The following is a 17,715-nucleotide window of genomic DNA, read 5'->3' as shown; positions in this document are numbered from 1 at the left end:
CAAACAGGCAGCTCAAGCTACTCTGCACAGTTACGTCTGTTTTTCAACACTGATTAGTATCTTCACCACACTGCCAGTTCCTCTAGCTTAATTAAGTTTTTTGCTGCTCATTTCTTCTCTTTATAACCCTAGATAATTTTGTGCTGGCTACAGATACTGCCTCCTCTGTGGTTCTCCCTTTTTCCTCATCATTACGGAAACTCAAACCTTTTGTCCCTTTCCTCATTCGAGGCAGAAGATTTCTGATCCACAGTAATGCTTTCCTTATCATCCAAGACTACTTAGTTCCCATAGCAGCACTCTGTGAAAGACCTCATCAAATCTATTTGAAAAACAAGTAATTGTGTGTAATGACATTACTGTACCCATTCTTCTAACACCATATTAAAAAGAAAAAATCTAAAAAGAGTTTACCACTGTTGTAACAGCATAAGGGCAAACACCATCAGGAAAATACTGGCTGCTTATACATGCTAGTATTTACAGACAATATACAAAAACTACAGCTACTTTTTAAGGTTAACTCCACTATCACTAGTGCACGACCATTCTCCCCTGCACAACTACGTAAAAAGGTTGTCACACCTTAGCTCTAAAATAGTTGTTTCACTGTGTATGATATAAGTACTATGAAATACTAAATAAAACATTCAGCATATACAGAGTGAACAACAGTACGCTACAAGCAAAACAGGTTTCCATGGGGCATTTAGATGTGGCCAGATTTCTCTACCCTAAAATGTCACCAGTACAGCAGAATTAGGAATTGTAATAATTTAAAAACAAAACAAACAAATACATGTATAATGGGATCTCAAGCTTCTTTCCTAATGCTGAAGCCAACAAACTGTCTGTGAAAGACAGTACAGGTAAGGGATGATATGGCTTTAGTGTTAGAAGAACACCTTTAGATTAACACTGAATGTGAGTTTGAAACCTTGTGCCTTAGGAAGCTTCACATTTTGAAGAACTACATACATCAACGTAGTACTGCATCAACCTTTTTTTTTTTTTTTAAACCTACTAGAAAAATGCTAAGACAGAGTCAAAAGCAGGATGATGCACAGTGCTGGGTTAAAGCACTGGGATTTAGATATGTCTAAAAGAAAGGTCGGATGTCAGGAAAAGGTCCTTCACCACAGGGCAGTGGGCATGGCCCCAAGCTGTCAGAGTTCAAGGAGCGTTTGGACATCGCTCTCAGACATAGGGTTTGGATTTTGGGTGTTCCTGCGTGGAGCTGGACTTGATGATCCTTCTGGGTCCCTTCCAACTCAGAATGTTCTGTGATTCTATGATTCTAAAAGTGTGAAGAATTTGGGCTCAGTTGGATACAGGACTGCCACGTGCTGAATCTTTTTGAGAGAAGCTGACAAAACTGCACCTTGCAGGACATAATCACAGTGTGGAGAAGGTGTTGTCTGCCTGCTGGGAGGAGGCTGGGAGATGTAAGGAGTTTGAAGAGTTACAAAAGGAGGTGTAAAGGCCTTGTACGTTGAGGTGAGGTACAAAAAGTCACCACACATCCCTGCATTTGCAGGAGTCCATCCACTAACCAGGACCACCTAATGCAGTGCTTCCAAATCCAATCATTCTAGCAGCTGGAATCATCAGTACAGCTAACAGACTGAGCTGATTGCTGTACTAGAGCAGCACCTAGAGGCCAAGGCCCGCTGTTACACGGCGTGCAACAGAAACGAGCCCCGCTTCAGCAGCGTGAGCAAAACCAGGATGCTATTGCCCTTCTCAGCTAAAGGCTGAACTGCACAGAAAGACCCTTGGATTCACCTTTGTACTCTGCCACCCTTTCAGCGCAAACGCGCACCCCAGCCGTGGCCGCTTCCCGCAGGCACAAACCAGCCCGTGCTTCACCCCGGCGGCACAGGCCCTGCCCGTGCCCACCCGTACCCCCAGCGCTCCCGCTCCCCCCCGGGACGTCCCCTCACCCACGGCGGGGCCCCCAGCCCAGCGCACCCCGCCGCCCCTCCGGCCGCACTCCCTCTACCTGCCGAGCCGCCGCCAGGGCTCCCGCTGCCGCACAGGGAGACCTCGAGGCCGGGCGGGGGGCTAAGTACGATGCGGCAGGGGGCCGCGGGGCCCAGCGGGGCAGCCCGGACCGCCCTGCCGCCAGCCACACTGCGGAGCCCCGCCGCCGAGGCTGCGGCGCCGCCGTTAGCGGTGACGCCGCCATCTTCCCGCCGCGCCATTCAAAAGGCAGCCCCGCCCCGCAGCTCCCAGGCCGGGAGCCCCCAGCGGCCGGGTCAGCTCCACACGGTGTCAACTGCAGGAAAGTACAAAAATACATGACGTTTCTAAAATATTCCTTTCTTTAATCAACACTTAAAGGATGTATCCACCTTGCTACTCTGTAGATCAAAGGCTAATCACATGAAAGGGACGAGAGGTGTATTTAAAGCCCTGGCTGAGGACTCATAGCTGCAGAAGGCAATTCCCAAGGCAGACAAACTATTTCCTGCATTAGTATGAAAAATACTGAAAAAAATATTTCAGGAAAGTAATAGTTTACATAGTAACAATATATAAGTCTATTACACGAGATAAAAAAAAAAAAAACAAAGTGAGCACTGTTGATATTTAAAACGGTCACAGCATAGACATATTTCACTGCAACGTGTAGTTTTATAACTGAAAAACAAGATATATTACTTCTACTTCATGTACTCCTTGCAGCTTTAGAAAAAGCTACTTAACATTAAAAAGAGCTTAAACATCAGTAAAATGAAAACTAAAGAGGAAATCTTATTTTGCTAACCATTTAAACAATCAAAAATAGTTTTATAAAACTTGAATACTCGTTTTTACCAAAGTGAGATAAAGGGCTAACTAGCAACCAACCGAAGAACTTGGTTCCGTAGGTATGTGCACAGCTGGTTCATTAAGTCTCTGTTCTGTCCTTCAACCCAGTGCATTTCTACTAATACATCATTTCCTTCTTTCTTCACATTCATTAAACACTTAAAAAGGAAACATCGACTAGTTTCCTTGGGACTTTGTCCTTTTTCAGCTGTTAGATTGCTAGCTTCCTCTGAAGGCTGAGGTTCCTGCTTTGCACTGCTGGAACCTTTGTTAGATGATGCTTCTACCTCCTCCATACTCTCACTAAATTCTTTGGTAGCAGATTCTTCTGTTAGCTCATCATCTGCAGTCGAGTGGACATCCTCATCTGGTGCCACAAGCTCAGTTTCAGAGTCTTCAGACTTGGGTTTTTCACAGTCCAAACTGCTGCTCACACTGTTCTGACTGTTTTTCTTCTCTTCCATTGCTTGCAGAACATCATCAGAAGCTCGAGGAAGTTCTTGTAATTGCCTTACTCTCTCTCTTTTTTTTCTCCTCAGATGAACCCAGGAGTTTTCAATGGCAGTCACAAACAGGCTAACTTCATCTTTTCCGCAAGGAACACGCTTATGCTGAACCTATTGCAGAAGACAGAAGAACTTCAAATTATTCATTCACACTTACACTTCAAAGTAGGATAACATCTAATACTTAATATCTTACCTTCAAATCAGTAAGAATCTTCTCTATCCAGGCTCTGACAACAGCAATGGCTTCTACAGCATCCCAACCCATTGCTGCAGCTTTGACGGATAACTCTTTGACTGTAGAAGCCAAGACCGTAAATGTAATTGGTTTTCGGGGTTTTTCTAATTTTCTTCTCTTAGAGGGAGGTGACTAAAAGAAAAAAAAGCAGCATAACATCAAAACACCAAAAAAATACAATGCTACGCAGTATTAGTGGGATGACTCTTGTACTCAAAATACCTATGGATTAACAGTGCATCTAAACCACTAAACAGTCATAAAAACCACTAAATTAGTCATAAATACTTTATGCTAGTCTGATAGAGGCTCTTTATCTTCATATATCAGCCAAAAACCTTTACCAATTATTCTCTCAAACTGTTAGCTCTGTGAGCTGAAGACATGTGGCTGCTCTAGAGAATATAGATCAAGTGCAAATATCCACACTGCAATTCAAGTTCATTGAAGATTTACTTGTAAAATCCTCCCTAAGTTTGGTTATTGCCTGTATTTACAGAACAGGCTTATCTTACAGTATGTGTACATGTGGATCAAAAAAGCAACCGTCTCACCTTAAGATGAACGAGTTTTATTTACAATCATGTCTGGACTTTTTTCAACCATGCCCTGGTTGAGTTCATGATCTCAAGGAACACAGGCCTGGCAAAGAGTGGAGTCAGGACCCTGAACTTCAGGAGAGCAAACTTCAGGCTGCTTAAGGAACTGTTGGATGAGGTCTCCTGGGAATAAGTCCTTAGAGACAAAGGAGTGTAACAAAGCTGCCTACTCCTGAAGGATGCCTTTCTGAGAGTGCAAGAGCTCTCCATCCCTCAGAATAAGAAAGCAGGCAGAGAACACAGGAAACTAGCATGGCTTGGCAAGGACCTACTGTTAAAACTGAAGGAAAAGAAGGCCAAGTAAGGTAGTGGAAGCAACAGTGTGTCACCTGGGAAGAATATAGGGATGCTGTCCAGACTTGCAGACATGGGATTAGGAAAGTCATGGCACAGCCAGAACTGAACTCAGTGAGGCATGTTAAATACAAAAAAGAAGGGATTCCACAAGTACATCAGTCAGAAGAGACAAGCCAGAGCACACCTCCTCTGCAAAATGAGAAAGGAGAACTGGCTACAACAGATATGGAGATGGCTGAGGTACTCAATGAGTTATTAAACTCAGTCTTCGCTAGCAGCCAGGATTCTCACATCCCTGAACCTCTAGGTAAGAACTGGGGGAGCAAACTCTCCCCCACTGTAAGGGCAGAGCAAGTCCAAGACCAATTCATGAGACCAAATGTGTACAAATCTATGGGACTGGATGACATGCATCCCAGGATCATAAGAGAGCTGGTTGATGTGGTTGCTGAGCTACTCTCCACTGTATTTGAAAAGTCACGGCTGTCAGGTGAAGTCTCCAGGGACTGGAAAAAGGGAAATATCACTTCCATTGTTAAGAAAGGAAGATCCAGGGAACTACAAGCTGGTGAGCCTCACCTCTATGCCTGGGTAGATCATGGAACAATTCCTCCTGGAAGACATGTTAAGGCACATGAGGGACAAGCAGGTGATCTGAGAGAGCCAGCAAGACTTCACCAAGGGAAGGTCGTGTCTGACCAATCTAGTGGCCTTCTAAGATGGAGTGACAGCACCAGCGGACAAAGGGAAGGCAATGATGTCATCTACCTGGACTTCTGCAAGGCCTTTGACATGATCCCCCACCACATCCTTATCTCTAAATTGGAAAGAGATAGATTGAAGGGTGGACTATTTGATAGGTAAAGAATTGGCTGGAAGTTCCAATCAGAGGGTTGCGGTCAATTGATCTATATCCAGGTGGAGGCTGGTAAGCAGTGTCCTCCAGGGGTCTATCTTGGGTCCAGTACTCTTTTAATGCCTTTATATGCCTGTATTAATGACATGGATGATGGGATTGAGTGCACCCTAAGTAAGTTTGCTGATGACACCAAGCTGAGCGATGCAGTTGATAAAGCAGACAGAAGGGATGCCATCCAGAGGGATCTCAATAAACTCAAAAGGTGGGCCCTTGTGAACCTAATGAGGTTCAACAAAGCAAAGTGCAAGGTTTTGCGTTTGCCTCAAGATAATCCCAGATAACGTCCCTTTCGCCTGACAGAAAGGGACCTTGGTGTACTGGACAGTTGGCTGAATATGAGCCAGCAGTGTGCCCAGGTGGCTGAGAAGGCCACTGGCATCCTGGCTTGTATCAGGAACGGTGTGGTGAGCAGGACTAGGGAAGACATCCTGCCCCTGTACTTGGCCTTGGTGAGGCCTCCTCGAGTACTGTGTTCAGTTTTGGGCGCCTCAGTACAGAAAGGACATGGAGGTGCCGGAGCAGGTCCGAAGAAGGGCAACAAGGCTTGTGAAGGGCTTGGAGAATATGCCCTATGAGGAGAGACTAAAGGAACTGGGGCTATTTAGTCTGGGGAAGAGGAGACTGAGGGGAGACCTTATTGCGCTCTTCAAATACCTGAAAGGTGATTGCAGTGAGAGCGGGGTTGGTCTCTTCTCACTGGTGACAGGACAAGGGGAAATGGCCTCAAGTTGCACCAGGAGAGGTTTAGGTTGGATATCAGGAAAAACTTCTTTACAGAAAGGGTTGTTAAGCACTGGAACAGGCTCCCCAGGGAGGTGGTTGAGTGACCTTCCATGAATGTGTTTAAAAACTGTTTGGATGTGGTGCTCGGGGACATGATTTAGCAGTGGGTTGTTAGAGCAGTATGGTTAGGCTGCAGTTGGACTTGATGATCTTGAAGGTCCTTTCCAACCTGAGCAATTCTCTGATTCTATGTATACAAACTGGGAGAAGAACTCCTTGAGAGCAGTCCTGCTGAGAAGGACTTAAGGGTCCCGGCTGATGAAAAACTTAACATAAGCCAGGAGTGTGTACTTGCAGCCTGGAAGGCCAGTGATATCCTGGGTTCCATCAGAAGAGGGGGGGCCAGCAGGGCAAAGGAGGTGATTGTGCCCCTGTACTCTGCCCTCATGAGGCCCCAGCTGGAGTACTGCATCTAAATCTGGGGCCCGCATCATAGGAAAGATGTGGAGATCTTGGAGAGGGTCCAGAGGAGGGCCACAGAGATGATCCAAGGGCTGGAGCACCTCTTCTAAGAAGATAGGCTGAAGGAACTGGGCTTGTTCAGTCTGGAAAAGAAAAAGCTGTGGGAAGACCTCATTGCAGCCTTCCATATGTAAAGGGAGTTTATAAACATGAGGGAAATCAACTTTTTACAGGGGTAGATAGTGATAGGACAAGGGGGAATGGTTTTAAACTAAAGGAGGAGAGATTTAGATTCGATGTCAGGGGGGAATTTTTTTTTACTGAGAGAGTGACAAGGTGCTGGAACAGGCTGCCCACAGAGGCTGTGGATGCCCCATCCCTGAAGGTGTTTAAAGCCAGGCTGGATGGGGCCCTGGGCACCCTGATCTAGTACTTGATCTAGCAGCTGGCAACCTTGCCAATGGCAGGGGGGTTGGAACTTGATGATCCTTGGGGTCCCTTCCAACCCAAGCCATTCTAAGATGCTTGGATGTAGCCAAGTCTGAAGCAGCTGAAACATGTTCATATTTATTTGTTAACAAGAAACTGTATGAAAATTAAAAGCAAGTTATCAGGGGAAAATTGTAAGTTTAAATTTAGCCCAAAATTTGTAATATCCTACATACACTTCCTGGAGTTATAAGTGACCCATACTTTCACCAAAACCCACAGGAGGTCCCTGCAGTCTTCTTCCTACCCTATAGACAGGTCATAATGGATCACACGCAACAACTGCTAACAGACTGGTAGCCAATTAACAAAACTCTCTGTCCACACAGCCCACTCCATCAATATTCCTTTCTGAAGGAGAGCAGTTCATTTCACAGCTGTTGTATTTACAGCTCATTAGACTCTTCCTCAAATAAGAGGCACAGACACACAAAAGCAAGACAAAATTAAGGTACTTACAGGTACTTGTACATCATCATAGAAACTCCATGCCAGTGCCCATCTCATGGTGCGTCCTTGACAGAATTCTGTATGAGTAACTTTAGGAACCTATGTGAAGTAGCAATATAACATTTTGTTTCATATTAATAACTAACATTGTTTTACTCCACACATTTTTAAACAACAACAGAATTAGCACAATTGTTTCATCAAGACAGGAATGGAAATTCCTTCTCACACAGCTCATATTCGTTAGTGCCACGTGAAACTGTTTGGTGCCAAGGCTGGTAACAGCAACTGAAATTTCCCATCTCTACCTGCGTACTTTGAGAACTCCAAGTTCAATTTCAGAGACATGCAACATTACCCTTTACATGCACCGATCCAGGATGCATCTGCATTCTGTCTCTGCAAAAAGCACATTCTTTTTCCCTGTTCGGAACCTGCTCCTGTTCCACATCTGAATGTTGAATCAAAGGGGCACAGAACAAAGGCAATGGAACACTGGGAAGCTAAGCAGGGACATGTTTCTGGGCAGGTTTCTATCTTTGCAAAAAAAATTGCCCTTAAATATAAAACTCAGACCCAGTGTTAGCGTTATATAGTCTTTCCACACATGGATGTCATGAATGTTGTAAGGTGTTAAGGATGTGTTCTATACAATCCAGGTAACTACCAACAACTCCACTTCACTCTGAACTATCATCAGCAGAGCATAAGCCTTAGGTCTATGCAGCAAAAAACAAACAAATAGAAAAATGTAACTTTTGAGAACTGCCTAAAACAGAGCACACATGCATGAGAGAGAGAGAGAGAGAGAGAGAGAGAGAGAGAGAGAGACAGAAAGGGAGAAGCACGGAAGGAGACAGAGATAAGACACAGAGACAGACGGACAGAGGAAAATGCCTGTTCTAGACTTTTTTTCCTAACTTTGAATTCCTAAGTCTATCAAAATTCCAATAATAAATTTAATTTTTGGAACATGAATGACACATTCTAACCTGAACCAACACATAGCATCTGTTTGGTTAAAGTGAACATAATCCCAGCTCTGTTATAATAGTGATTATGAAACTAATCAAAACAGAACTGGTAGTGCCAAGAATATAAAAGGAAACACAGCTCTTCTGTACAAGGCTCACAAGGATTCCTCTCATTTTAATGAGGTGCAAACAATACAAGCGTAGGGAAGAAAGTGTGTAAAAGTTTGTTGAATTCAACATACACAGGATATGTAAGGGCTATATATAAAACTTACCCCCTGGATTTTAAGTTCCTCTTTCAATGGTGCTAAACTGCATTTCTTCCCCAGCATACAACTGTACCACCTGCAGACAATACACAACAGTTTTTACAAATACAGATCAATGGAAAACGGACACTAACAAAAAACTATTTGGATCAGAAATCTGCATGAATAATGGCAAATTCAGAAACAAAACAAAAAGAACAAAATTAGTCTTAATCAGAGTGGCTACAACACAGTACAACATGAAACAGGACAGGAACAAAGACAGACTAGAGAGGAGAATGTGTTTTCAGAAAATACGATATTAATATTGAAACAGCACCTGAACAAGCAGGAATATGTCTCAAAGAGTGACCTTAATTACATGTAAGATATCACTCCTAACAATAATTTGTAACTTTCCTTGGAGCACAATCAGCATAAGAAGGAATATTCAGTTATTGACAAGCATATGCGCTTAAGAAGCTGACCTACCAACCACCACTTCTACTCATTCATAACTCATTATCCAGGTTCCTATTACCTTATGAGACATAAAAAACAGGAGCACCCTCCCATCTCCAAAAGAAATTTGTTTAGCTGGAGCTAATCCTTCCACTTAGCTCATCTTCAATATCTCCAGGGAATACACTTCCATTCTTCATTTAACTTACTTCCCAAGTTCTGTTAGCTTTTCTTAAGTAATTGTCCCTTAATACTGCAATTAAGTTGACTTCCTGCATAATACCACATGAAGAATTTCACAGAGTAACACATACATGAAACCCCAATAATCCTGGCAAAACTAAAACACACTTCTTCCACGAAACTACTTAATACTAAGTCTGCAACTCCTATTTGAAGAGGGGAAGAGGAGGCGGAGTAAGTCAAGAACACCTCCTGGCCCAAGGGAGTTTTAGTCCTATCTATTAACAGCTCACTACTCATGCCCCTTGGTACTGTTGCCAAACCCTGTTTCTAACAAAACAGGAAAGAGTATTTCAAGCAAGCTGTTATTTCTGTATCGAGTTCTCCAAGGTTTACAAAATTGAAACCTCAGTTTTTTTTTTCCTTGAAAGAACTACAAGACAGAAGCACTTCTAATAGAGTCCTGTTTTGCTTTGTCCTATTTTTCAAAAAAAAATTAACATCTTTATATTTTTTTCTCCCAGATCCATCACTAGAAAACATACATTCTATATAAAATATTTGGTATCAGATAGATGACAATGAGATCCTAATGCAGTGCTCTAGAATAGTCTCAACAAAGCACATCTTGAATGTACAGATGGAAGGCTGTATTTCCTTAGCTCAGAGCACTGATGAAACTGTGGTAGTAACACAAAAAAAAGTTGTTGCAGCTGTATTTTAGAAGTATATTAAAAATCTGAAGGAAGCTCCCAGAAGAGCTAGAGAAATAATGTACAGAACATTACTTGGTGGGAAGGGTTGTCTGAAAAACTGAAGACAAGCCATTTCTCTTGCTCAGAAGATCTCACTACGATTATTATTTCAGCTTATATTATATACATCACACAAGATAGCATTCAGTACAATAGTGCCCTTTAGTAGATAAATCTGGAAGATACCAAAATTCAACCAGGAAAAAGAGAGAAGCTTCCAGGTAATGAACAGATTACTAGGAGTTGACATAAATCCTCTTATTCCAGAAGAACCTAACAATAAACACTGACAGTCTTTAGCAAATACGTATGCTAATTCAGCTGCAAGCAACAAGTGCCACTGGTACAGGCTTTTTTTGCTTTCTGCCTTTAAATATCTCCCCTAATGACTTGTAATTGTTTGATACTCAGGAACAATTAGTTTTATATAAACTGAGACTAAATAACTGAAATAAACACTGGACCACAGCTACATTCTTTACTAAAATATCACTTTCGCATTATTTCAGACAGAGAAGCAGGTCAAAGATTAACCTGAAAAAACACTTACCGTAATCTCTTCTTCAATTGTAAGCTATCATGAATAATTCTCTTGACAAACTCCAGCTCTCCCCCCTCAGCCATGATTTCTGTGATCCCTCCTGTATTTACAGAGCTTGGAGGGGGTCGCCGTGGGTTTCGAGAATTTACTCCCTGGACAAGAAAGATTATTTGAGATTACTTTAATTAAACATTTTAAACATTTTTAAAAAGGCTCACATTCAAACTATACCCTAACTCAATTTTCAGTCAGTAGCAAATGTCACCATCTCTATCCTCCCCACATTGCCACCATGGATAATAGACAAAAATACGCTCAAAATAAGCCTATATAATGGGCCCCAGATTTCAGATTTAGTAGCCATCTACTTTCCAAACCAATTCTCAAGGCTAACAAAATCTTGTGAAAAAAAATAATCTACAGGACAACCCTCCACTTTAGACAAGATAGCAGTTTAAAGTTTCTCAATATTTCTTTTGGGGTGGAGGAGTACAGAAAGAGAAAACTTCAATGCTATTTTGTAATCATTTGGGATTTTCCACTGAACTTTCCCAAAGAGAAGAGGTTTAATTGTTGATAACCTCCCACTCAGTGAACACTGGAATAAGTATATGCAACTTCAAGTTTGCTAGCTTACCTTTGCTTCCATTTGGTTGGCAAAAAAGGGAGGGTTGCACATGCAGAAATCGTAAATTATCTCAGATTCTTCTTTCAGCGCATCCATGAGAAGAGTCTTCTGTGGTACCTTAACCACTAATAGAAACAAAGGATTTTGTCAGAAGGAGCATCATATTTTATCAAACATGCCATTTTTAGTGTTTCTTGAAACAATATGCTGTGTAAAAACTGCACTTAGCAACACACTCTACGAAAAAGCATAACATCATGCAAAATAAAGACTTTAGGTTAAGGAGTAGCATATAAACAGCTTACGAGTATATACACAGTAGCAGGGAAGACATGAGTCTTTAAAACAATAGGAACCGCATGAGTTGCACTAAGTTCTCTGCTGCAACTACAAATGAAAAAATTCCATAGTTCAAACTTACGAAAGTAGCTTACCCTACCATTACATACAGGGTACTGATTTAAAAAAGAAAAAAAAAAAAAGAGAGAAAGCACAAATTTTGGCAATCATCCTATTCAAGTAAAATATATATGCAACTCAGAAAAAAATTACATGGAGTTCTATCATTTACAAACAATCTCCAGGTTTATACATACACTCTTTTGGAAGAAAGTTATTGATAACAGTATTTCACTTTCAGCCAAAAAAAAAAAGCCTTTTTTTTTTTTTTAATGTTTTTACTATCACTGAATTAACTTTTTCATTGAAGTTAGAAGAATAAAGATTATATTGCAACATGATCTCCAGACAAAGCTATCCAGCAAAAATTTCAAGACAGTCTTTTAAAACATGACAAAAATCATATGGAGGAAAAGAAACAGATGCAGAACAATTTTCAATCTGACTCCAAAACATGAGTTGCTAAATTACTTACTGGTTACATCAGCATAATCAGCTCTAGCTAAACACTTCAGACCGAGGAATTAAGAAGTCACAAGGCAGATCACTTCCAGGAAGCTGCTGGCTATAAGTACCCATAGTGGCACTCCCTGGCCTGCTGCTCTGCCCAGCAGCAGTCAGTCATTTAGTTCAGCTTATCACTGTTGGCACTACAGCTGCACCTGAGACATCCTCCTGTGCTGGAGGTATTTCCCATAAAGTGCAACACCAACACACCACTAAGAATCCTATGATGGCAGTGGTTAGAGAATATTGTCAATGCTCCCCACATCAAGATCTTGATCTTCAAGATCGACAGGGACAAGCCAAGAGGAAAATGTTTTGGTAAAAATGTGTAGCAATCAGAAAAATCAACACGATGGAAAAGGCATTACAAAACAGGTGGAAGGACCAGCACAATAGCAAGGTGCTGCAAAGGAAGGGAAGGAGGTTGCTCACCCATATCAGAAGACTCTGGGTTTGCAGGGAAAAGCTTCCACCAAGGAGGGATCTCCAGAAAGAGATCCTTCCTCAGTGGCAGTCAGCCCTTAAATGAGGCCTAACAATGGTTCTGATATGCCTCTTGAATATGGAAAAAAAAAAAAAAAAAGTCACAACATTTGTATGCTATTAAATAGCCTATTACATTGTACCTTTTATAAGATCAGACAAGTTATTCTGTTCCACATTCTTCTTGGCGTAATTGAAGCACATATCATCCACTTCTGTTGCAAGAAAATACCAGCCATTCAACGTTGATCCAAGTAATGGGTATATGCACGATGCCCCCGTCCCTGCAGGTGCAAAAAACATATGAAGAAAGCAAAATAAATCTCTAGTGTTATACGCAGCAATTATGCACTTTTTGCAACAAAAAGTATTAATTTCAAGAAAGCATTGCTCATTATTCTGTTCTTTAGTGAATAATTTTAAAAAGTAATTTAAAACACAGTATTGTCAAAGATGCCCTATAAATAGAGCACACTGCAATCCTCCCTAGAATACATTTTCTAGTAAAATATCAACTTCTTCTCTTAAGCAATTTTCCCACATATGACAATAATTTATACACAGAAAGCCAAATGTATTCTGTTTTACTAAGAAAAAATGCCAAAATATATCTTTTTCTGTATTTTTCTGTCATCTTTCAAGTATCATGAATAATTTTACTTTGATGCACACAGCAACCACACACACACACACAAAGAAATCTGATATAACAGACTAATGCCAAAAAAAAGCCCAGCAAAAGTGCCAAATAAGATCTCTGAAAAGATAACCAGCTAGTAACGAACTTGGTAACGAACAGAAATGCATTACAGCACAAAAGGATTATTTTTAAAACGTATGGCACGTATAAGTGATCCAATTACTAAAAACTTCAAAAAGCAGAGGTCAGAGATTTATCAGGAGTCTACTATTATATGGATTTATTGAAACATAAAGAATGACGACAGTAAGCAAGAAAAAGCAGGCACAGTTATTTCCAGAGCTTCTGTTAGGATCTTCTTTGATGATTTACTTCTTTCCCAGAGTTAGAATGTCAAAACTGACTGCAAATTCACACTGAAGATTTTCCAGTAGTTAGAGAACTTAATGCATCTGCCTCTACTATTTAGTCACCTACTGCAACAAAGTCTATGGGAATTGTTTTTGAAAATGCTATCTAATGTCAAATGTGTTGAAGTAGGCTATCAAGTTTAAAAGTTATGAAAGTAGCTGTGCGCACACCACATGATGATACAAACCTTTACAGCCTATCTACTTGAAACCAAGCTAAAAATGCAAGAACTGCAAAATTACACCAACAAATAACAATAACCTAGAAAACACCAAGAAAACATTCATGACAAAAACTTGATTAGTAAATGAGATTACTGAACCCAAGCTTTGAGGAAGTCAGTAAGTGCAGCATTTTCATAATAAAGACAAGCAAAGCTTAAGAAGTGAAAAAGGAGCTTCTCTCAATCTCATTATGAGCTTACTTCAGCACGAAACAATCTTCAAAAACAAACCTTTGAAACTGAAACAGAAGATTCTGTTAACAAAAATAAGAAACACGAACCAAATTCAAATCCACAATCACAAGTGTCTTTAATTCTCACATAATCATTGAAAACTTGGAATCCAAATGCAAATTCTATTATCTGTACACGGAATACAGTTACTCTCTTCTTATACAGAGATTGCCTTTTTTTTCTTTTCCCCTACTATTTCCAAAGAAATAAAAACTACAAGCATCAGAATGCATCTTGCAAATTCACACTTCTTGAAAAATTACTTGCATTAATTCACTGCTTAACCTATACTGGCAGCTGGAACTGAGCAAGCTGCAGTGCTCCCAGACACGTGCACTGGCTGGTATCATTTACCTGTGGCTGTTCAGTCCAGTTTAAATTATATCTTGTGAAAGATTTTCTGTAGAAAACCTTTAACTGTCTTCAACCAAAAGATGCCTTTGCTAGTAGCTTCCTTGGTTTCTAATTAAGCCTCTTTTAAAACTTAATTCATGAAAGAACTAAGAAAATAATTATTCAAGTGCTTTTTATTATTTTTTTAAAAAAAGAGATCAGTTATCTGTCACATACACCTGAAACTACAGTGTCCTGGTTTCAGGTGGGACAGTGTCTTCTTGTCTAGTACGATACTGTGCTTTGGCTTTAGGAGAAAAAGAAGGCTGATAACACACTGATGTTTTAGTTGTTGCTAAGCAGTGATGTACAGAGCCAAGGATGTTTCAGTTTCTCAGTTTCTCATATTGTCCTGCCAGTGAGGGGGCTGGGGGCACAAGGAGCTGGGAGGGAAAAAACCAGGACAGCTGACCTTAAACTGGCCAAAGGGATATTCCATAGCACATGACTTCATGGGAATAAAAAGCTATAAAACTGAGGGGAGCTGGCAAAGAGAAGGGGGGTCTGCTGCTGCTGGGGGCTGGTTGGGCACTGGTTGGTGAGTAGTGAGCAATTGCATTGGGTGTCATCTGTTTTGTGTGTATGTATATATACATAATTATTATCATAATTACTGTTCTATCTTCTTTTATGGCCTAGTGAATAGTTTTTATCATAGAATGGCCTGGGTTGAAAAGGACCTCAAAGATCATTGAGTTTCAACTCTCCTGCTGTGTGCAGGGTTGCCAACCACTAGACCAGGCTGCCCAGAGCCACATCCAGCCTGGCCTTGAACGCCTCCAGGCACAGGGCACCCACAACCTCTCTGGGCAACCTGTTCCGGCACATCACCCTCTGCGTGAAAAACTTCCTCCTAACAGCTAACCGAAACCTCCCCTTCATTTAAAACCATTTCCCCTCGTCCTACCACTAAATAACTGGCGGTAAGTACCTATGTCAATGCCCCGCCTAAGCACTCCCTTGTCAGCATCCTGATGGCCAATGAGATCCTCCACCCAGTGGATGTAGTTCAGCCTCAAGGGGACGGTGGGAATGAGCCTTTCCAGGGGGATGTCAATGGTGAGCCCAAAATCCTCCTTCAGAAGGGTACACGTCAGAGCTCTCACCGCCTCGGGGTCCTTGAAGTTCAGGCTGAAAGCACAAACAGCCATTAGGTTGGGGCCCGGCCGCCGACACGCGCGCAGCGCGGAAACCCTTCCCGCGCGGCCGCCTACCTCACCCTGCCGGCCAGGGTGGTCTGCACGTGCTGCCGGAACTCGGGGTACTTGCCGGCCAGGTAGGCGAAGTCGGGCGGCTTGTCCTTGTAGCGGTTGCGCGCGTGCATGGACTTGTTGAGCGCCATGGCGGGAGCAAAGCGCCGCCCGCACCCAGCGGCCTCACCGCAGCGGCTCCCGGCACGCACCGCGGGCCGCCGGGGCGTACCAAGGGCGGCGGGCGGGGGGAGCTGAGAGGGAACGGTGCAAAATAGGGCAGCGATCGGTGCCTTGTAAAACCCGGAGGTTTTATACGCCCGATGGATAAGGGTGGCAAAATTTTAAAAAGTGTACACACAAACAGGCAAAAATCCCATTTTCCTGAAGGTGGCTGTCCAAGATCAGAAGCGCTTCTGGTTGGAAGAAGTAAATACACGATATATTTTAGAAGTATATTTTTAGAAATATAGCTGTTGAGTTGTTGCATTATGTGATTAGTTCTTGCTTGCAAAACTGTAATAGCTTTTAGATGTTGCGAATAGTTATGGATGTAGCATTATAGACTAGAAAGCATGTTGTAAGGCTATTCTCTTTTACAGCAAAAGAAACACAGTAATGAAACAACACAAGTAGACTTATGAAACAAAGAAGCCTACTTATATTCCAGCACCCCAGTATATATCACTAAAAGACAGGTTGCCCAACTTATCTCTATCCAAGAATGAGCAGATGTTCAGAAATAACGGCCAAAGTGCTGAGTGGCCAAATGTTACGATTTTGGTACCTATAAATTACTTGTAATAGGCGTTCTCCTACAGAGCATGCATCAGTGAAGAAAGCTCATCTAGATGGCGAGCAAGGAAGACCATTGGATGAAGCAGAAAGCTGTCAGTTGGACTGTCATGATGCTAAAAGGACACTAGACGGTAGAAGAGACCATGGAATAGAAGATCAGAAACCTCACAAATCACTGCCTGAGATAGGTGTGTATATGTTAATTATCTCGTGGGTAATTGATGAATATGTACTATCTGATGAAATATAATGGACTCTGAATCACGTCATCCTTGAAGCACTTATGGAGGAAATATCCCCAGTGCTTCCCAGTGCTGCAAACAAAGGATACCTGGCTTAACAGTAACAAAACTTCACAGTTAAGTTTCTACACATCGGTTTCTTCTATTCGCTTCTCACCTCACAACTATACCCACAACGTGCCAAAATGACTTCGTTATTCGGAAGACATCTTTAAAATCCTCTGAAAACTCTCACCACCATGAATTGCTTTCTTTGTAATCAGTTTGGGCCTGCAGCCTCCGATGGCCTGGCAGCGGCCCGCCATTGTTACACCTGGTTTCCCCGTTTCACATCCATAACATGAAGAACACGTACTTCTAGTTATTATCATACTGCTGTTTGTTGGACACAAATTTTGAAAGAAACATAAAATGGATTATAATGAGCTTTGATTTTAAAAAGTGGCAAAACAAAGGCTGAAAGTGGGACTTAAATCACTCCAGCTCCCAGCTGTGTCACTGACAGCTTGGGCAAATTTCATTTTCAAGTGTCAAGTTTTCCCACCAATACCGGAGGATCTTACCGCCTGAATACAGTGCTTTGGTTCCTCGGATAACTTGGATAAAAACACGCCTCAGCAAGGGTAACATTAAAGTATAATCTATTATTATTATTTTATATTTTCCTTGTTAAACCTCCAAGTGCTTGCATATTGTTTCAAAATTCACTTTAAATATGTAGGCATCCCATTTGACTCTTACATGTCTGAAATGACTTGCAGCTGGATTTGCTTTCAGTCCTAGTTCCTGCCATCACAGCTTTCCGTGTCTTAAGGGCAGCTAAGCCGCTAAGCTTTACACAGAAAAGACTAATTGTATTATTTATTTTTTAAAACACACACCTTTTTCACCCAGAGCAACATCCCAA

The 17,715-nt window shown here is 41.8% G+C and overlaps 2 protein-coding genes across 6 annotated transcripts in view; both read right to left on the bottom strand.

The window, feature by feature from the left end:
* The window catches only part of POLQ (DNA polymerase theta), a 58,762-nt gene extending 56,543 nt beyond the window's left edge, over positions 1–2,219 (bottom strand). For all 4 annotated transcript variants that reach the window (XR_002438885.1, XR_002438889.1, XM_021397281.1 and 1 more), the window contains exon 1: positions 2,003–2,219. Coding sequence is in view for 2 of the 4 variants with exons in the window: in XM_021397281.1 (XP_021252956.1) it covers positions 2,003–2,204 (202 nt within the window). In the remaining 2 variants the exon portion in view is untranslated. The remainder of the gene's footprint in view (positions 1–2,002) is intronic.
* Positions 2,307–16,273, bottom strand: METTL16 (methyltransferase like 16). Of its 2 annotated transcripts, none has more exons than XM_021397337.1 (9): positions 15,798–16,273; positions 15,510–15,709; positions 12,821–12,961; positions 11,298–11,413; positions 10,670–10,812; positions 8,747–8,816; positions 7,507–7,596; positions 3,517–3,690; positions 2,307–3,431 (listed from the first exon to the last, which is right to left on the bottom strand). In XM_021397337.1, exons 1-9 carry the CDS (start codon positions 16,256–16,258, stop codon positions 2,838–2,840), a joined length of 1,989 nt encoding a protein of 662 aa, XP_021253012.1. In that variant the 5' UTR covers positions 16,259–16,273; the 3' UTR covers positions 2,307–2,837. The 2 variants fall into 2 exon arrangements, with proteins under 2 accessions (XP_021253012.1, XP_021253023.1); XM_021397348.1 differs by having other exon boundaries at positions 15,793–16,000.

The sequence above is a fragment of the Numida meleagris genome, chromosome 1 (genome assembly GCF_002078875.1).
Source record: "Numida meleagris isolate 19003 breed g44 Domestic line chromosome 1, NumMel1.0, whole genome shotgun sequence".
Taxonomy (NCBI): domain Eukaryota; kingdom Metazoa; phylum Chordata; class Aves; order Galliformes; family Numididae; genus Numida; species Numida meleagris.
Note: the sequence above shows the minus strand (reverse complement) of the source record. Positions and strands in the feature narration are given on the sequence as shown.

Excerpts from the sequence above, each read along its gene's own strand:
- METTL16 (XM_021397337.1), bottom strand. The coding sequence starts at position 16,258 with ATGCAACAACTCAACAGCTATATTTCTAAAAATATACTTCTAAAATAT. Across the intron at positions 12,962-15,509 it reads TAGGCGGGGCATTGACATAG|GGACGGGGGCATCGTGCATA; the intron begins GTACTTACCGCC and ends TTGCACCTGCAG. Across the intron at positions 3,691-7,506 it reads ATGATGATGTACAAGTACCT|TCACCTCCCTCTAAGAGAAG; the intron begins GTAAGTACCTTA and ends TTTTTCTTTTAG.